Source organism: Nematolebias whitei, chromosome 18 (assembly GCF_014905685.2).
Source record: "Nematolebias whitei isolate Nwh7 chromosome 18, NemWhi1, whole genome shotgun sequence".
NCBI lineage: Eukaryota > Metazoa > Chordata > Actinopteri > Cyprinodontiformes > Rivulidae > Nematolebias > Nematolebias whitei.
In genome coordinates, this window is record NC_056515.1 from 16,766,310 (window position 1) to 16,771,627 (window position 5,318).

The 5,318-nt window shown below is 45.7% G+C and overlaps 1 protein-coding gene across 1 annotated transcript; it reads left to right on the top strand.

Annotated features, from left to right (window-relative positions):
* Positions 1–507: 507 nt before the first annotated feature.
* On the top strand, positions 508–3,269 carry atp6v1g1 (ATPase H+ transporting V1 subunit G1). The gene is made up of 3 exons (XM_037691738.1): positions 508–697; positions 2,436–2,536; positions 2,807–3,269. The coding sequence occupies exons 1-3, from the start codon at positions 616–618 to the stop codon at positions 2,978–2,980; spliced, it is 357 nt and encodes a 118-aa protein (XP_037547666.1). The 5' UTR covers positions 508–615; the 3' UTR covers positions 2,981–3,269.
* The last annotated feature ends 2,049 nt before the right edge of the window (positions 3,270–5,318 follow it).

Below are 5,318 nucleotides of genomic sequence, written 5' to 3' on the forward strand. Positions count from 1 at the left end.
TGCTCTTATTTTGAAATGTAACCGGAAGTTCTGTGTTAAGAGAGTCGAAAAAAGAAGTTATGGAGACGCCGCGGCAGTATACTGGAGCAATGTCGAACCGAGACGCCGCTAATGTCGAACCGGTTAACACCATAGACATAATATGCCTGTGGTTAACACAATCTGCCAATAACGCCTTGTTTTTAGACATCATGTGTCTGTGGTTACGGCATTTTATCGTTCAGCCTTTTTTTTTCTATCGTCCAATCAGATGTGGCCGTCCAGACACGCCTATTTTCTATCGTCCAATCAGATGTGGCCGTCTAGACACGCCCATTTTTCTATCGTCTAATCAGATCCGGCCGACCAGAAACGCCTATTTTCCTATCGTCCAATCAGATATGTCCGCCCAGATACGCCCACTTTCCTATAGTCCAATCAGATATGAGCGCCCAGATACGCCTTCCGAATTTGCCTGCAGAGACCCCTTTTTGAGAAAAGGCGCAGAACCCGTCTGGGTCACGTGACGCACGGTCAGCTGACTTTAGTGGAGCGACTCAGTCCAGGTTCGACCTTCGTTGTTCTGGTCCACTTGTGTGTTTTCTGCTCCGGCCGTCCGCAGCTCTTCTCCCCGGCATGGCGAGTCAGTCTCAGGGCATCCAGCAGCTGCTGCAGGCCGAGAAGAGAGCCGCCGAGAAGGTGGCCGAAGCCCGCAAACGTGAGTATGAAAGGCGGCCTGCTCCCCCCCGGGCCGGGTCACAGGTGGATCCGGGACCAAGACTGAGGCAGTAGAACCGGGTAGAAATGCGCAGGTTCGACGGTGGAAGCAGACGGCCCGGCCGCAGCCAGACTCCGTGAGGAAGTCTGTGGATTTAAAGATGTTTAGCTTCGGTTCGGTTCTTAGCGGAAGTCAGAGAGGACCCAGAGGGGGTTCTAGGTGTGGAAGGTTCTCCTATTTTCATCGGCTGTCAGCTCGCTCTTTAAACCGAACCTCAGCGGGTCTCAGATGATGGTTCCGACCCAGAGTTCGGTGTTCTGACCATAGTTCGGACTGTTCGCACTGGAAATTAGAACAGAACAATCATCGATGTGTGACTGAAACTCACGCCGATTTACTGAGTCTGGACCGGTCCAGAACCAGCCGGTTCGGAGACACACCGACCGGAAGTTAAAAGTGCCGTAAACGGTCCATTTCCGGTCCGGATCAGCTGAGCGTGACTGGCGGACATCACGTGACGAGAATCTTCTAATTTCTGTAAAAATGTTCTAACAAACAGAAGTCCGACCCAGAAACCGACGAACCGGAGCTCTCAGAATAGTTTCGAAGTGTCAGACATGTTGTTCATCCAGAACACAAAGAAATAATAATAATTAAAAAATATTGGACTTTTATTTTGAAGTTAAAGACGTTTCTCTTTCCTTCCGGAGCTTCTGCAGCTGAACTCGCAGGCACATTAATCTCCTTTCCCTCCCTCCTGAGGGTCATTAGGGTATCTGAGAACTGGCGCACATGACGAAGGAAACCGAGGATCAGATCTAAAGTCTCAAGTCTGGAAAGACAACTAAAATGTTACAACACTGACTAGAACAGTTGAGATGTTCTCGTGTGCGTAACAGGAAGTGATGTCAAAGGGAGACGCCTGCGCGTGAACAGCACAGACAGAAGAATCTGAGGTTTCTTATTTTGAGTCAGAGGTCAAACCAGATTGTTTCAGTGAACAAGGACCAGGAACTTCCCCTTTTTTAAGTGTTCCCCTTTGATGTCACTTCCTTTTTTCATTTTGGATGCTCCACAGTGGGACTGATGGCATCGGGGGTCTGATGGCTAGTGGTAGGCGGATCGATTCAAATATGGATAATATCGATACCATCATTGGTGATAATCAATGCCAGTGTAATGCGATCGATACTTTAGCTTCAGTTTCTCTCCTGTATGCACTGCTGCGGCTTCATCAAAGATGCAAGCGCCGCTCCTGTCACAGCACAGAGCAGGTAACTTGTCTCCGCCCCTACCCACAGTGTTTTGATGTGTGACTCAGCGATGCCAGGCAAGCAAGCGGGCCCGACCCAGCAGCAGCAGCATACACGCATAAGCAGCGCCGTGACGGAGCGGAGAAATGACGGAGAGGAAGAGGAGCGCTGTGTAGCTATATTTTCAGGCCGAAAATGAAACGACGGCAAGCTGCTCAATTTGTAAAAAGGCAGTAACTTACACAACAAATTTATGCAAGCACATGAAAACTCACGTGGAAGAATGATCCAAAGGAAAAATCACAAAACACTAAAACATCATCAAAATTCACCGTGATTATTAAAAAGTATCGTATCGGCAATATTGGACCTGTATTTACTTGGTATCACTCGATACCTAATTTTGCAGTATCGCACACCACCACTGATTGAGTCTGTTGGCGTCTGGGGGGTCTGATGGTGGCTGTGTGTAACGATGTACGCAGGTAAGAACCGGCGCCTGAAGCAGGCGAAGGAGGAAGCTCAAGCTGAGATCGAACAGTACCGCCTACAGAGGGAGAAGGAGTTCAAGACCAAGGAGGCAGCTGTGAGTTCTGCTACACTCTAGCTCCTCCCCTTTCTATTCTCCTTTTCCTTATCTTTTATGTCGCCATCCTTTAAATCTCCTCCCCTCATCTCCTTCACGCCTGTGGCTCCTCCCCTCTTTCTGTTTATTAAATGAATGTACAAACAAAGATGCATATTTGTTTTTTGTCCGAACAATCTGTAGTTTTACACACAAAAACATGAACAAAAACTTCCATGAAGTTGTTGATTTTGTTTTTCTCTTCCTCCTCTTGTGGCCCCACCCCCTCAGGCTCTTGGTTCCCATGGTAACAGCGCAGTGGAAGTGGACCGCGACATGGCGGAGAAGATGGCTCGCATCCAGGAGAGTTACAGCGGTAACCGAGAGGCGGTGCTCAACGACCTGCTGCGGCGCGTCTGCGACATCCAGCCAGAGTTTCATGCTAACTACCGTGTGGCAGGCTGAAGGGGCGGAGCATCACCAGAGGGGCGGGACAGGCATGTTCCTACTCCGCCTGTATACTGCATCCTGATTGGTTCTTGTTGTCGTTTTCTGTGCTGATGTTTACGAGGTATTTATATTTCAAAATAAATGTTTCATTACGATCTTCCTGAAACTATCAAAATAAAAGTATTCTGAGATGTCTAGCCAATCATGTGTCCTGATTAGCTAGAGGGGGAAAAAAATTTAACTTTTTGTGTGAAACAGTATGGTTTCCTGTTTGTAGCCATGTGACTTCATGTTGTGTTTGTGACATGATAAATAATAGATATTTATCAGAACGTTTTCTGTTTTTATTTAAATTAAAAAGACCCAGCAGTGTTGAAACTGTAACTCCCGATGTTACAAGAAATGTCATTTAGAAATGTTCAGAATGGTTCAGAGAAATGAGAGGGATGTCTCCGAGTCCAGACTGCAGACGCTGAATGCTTGTTTCCATCTTCAAATGTTGGAGTGAAGGTCAGAGCTGCTGTCTGGTTTATGTTCGAGACACGGAGTCGGGCCAAGCAGAGTCCAATAAGTCAGTCATTTGGCCTGTCTTCACACTGAGGACGGGCCGAAGACGGAGTGAGATGTCTCCAGCTAGTTAGGGTTAGAACCTAACCTGGTTCTTCTGAACAGCTAACATGTCTTCTGTGTTGAAGGAACCTGGTTTGGTTCTGAGGTCAAGAAGAGTCCAGGCAGGACAGAGGTTCAATTCAACCTTTATTTATACAGCTTAGTCTCATTGAGCCTCGAGGACTCATTTACAAGGGAGACCTGTTTTTAACAAAGAACACAGATGACAACAGTAGACAATCATAAAAACAATGAAAAGTAAATGGAAGAAATATAAAATTAAAAAAACAGCCACATTGTAAAGCGATATACAAAAAACGGAGATGTCTGCGTTGTTTTGTCATGAACTTAGGTCAAGGACGAGAGCTTCAGATCTTTTCGCAAGGTGTTCCAGGATAAAGGAGCGGAGTAAGAGACGGCACTTTTACCTAGTTCAGTCTGCACTGAGGGTACACTGCATGTAATAATGTCCTGAGAGCGCACGCTGTAGCTGCACTAAGGTAGGAGGAGATACAGGTGCTGGTCATAAAATTAGAATATCATGAAAAAGTTAATTCATTTCAGGAATTCCATTAAAAAAGTGAAACTTTTATATGATATTAATTTATTCCACACAGACTGATATTTCAGATGTTCATTTCTTTTAATGTTGATGATTATAGCCAACAGCTAATGAAAACCTCATTCAGTATCAAAATTAGAATATTGTAAAAAAAAAAAAAGGTTCAATATTGAATACACCTGGTGCCACAGTCTAATCAGTTAATTAACTCAAAACACCTGCAAAGGCCTTTAAATGGTCCCAGTCTAGTTCTGTAGGCTACACAATCATGGGGAAGACTGCTGACTTGACAATTGTCAAAAGATGACCATTGACACCGTGCACAAGGAGGGCAAGACAAAAAGTCATTGCTAAAGAGGCTGGCTGTTCATAGAGCTCTGTGTCCAAGCACATTAATAGAGAGGCAAAGGGAAGGAAAAGATGTGGCAGAAAAAATGTAAAAGCAATACGGATAACTGCACCCTGGAGAGGATTGTGAAACAAAACCCATTCCAAAATGTGGGGGAGATTCACAAAGAGTGAACTGCAGCTGGAGTCAGTGATTCAAGAACCACCATGTAGAGACGAATGCAAGACATGGAGTTCAGCTGTCACATTCCTTGTGTCAAGCCACTCTTGAACAAGAGACAGCGTCAGAAGCGTTTCGCCTGGAACTGTTGCTGAGTGGTCCAAAGTTATGTTTTCTGAAAAAAGTAAATTTTGCATTTCCTTTAGAAAGCAAGGTCCCAGAGTCTGGATGAAGAGAGGAGAGGCACAGAATCCATGTTGCTTGAGGTCCAGTGTCAAGTTCCACAGTCAGTGATGGTTTGGGGTGACATGTCTGGTCACCCCAATGGGTGGTGACCAGACATGGTGTTGGTCCACTGTGCTTTCTTAGGTCCAAGGTCAACACAGCCGTCTACCAGGAAGTTTTAGAGCACTTCATGCTTCCTGCTGCTGACCAACTTTATGAAGATGCAGATTTCATTTTCCAACAGGACTTTGCATCTGCAGACAGTGCCAAAGCTACCAGTACCTGGTTTAAGGACCATGATATCCCTGTTCTTAATTGGCCAGCAAACTTGCCTGACGTTAACCTCATAGAAAATTTATGGGGTATTGTGAAGAGGAAGATGTGATACACCAGACCCAACAATTCAGAAGAGCTGAAGGCCACTATCAGAACAACCTGGGCTCATAACA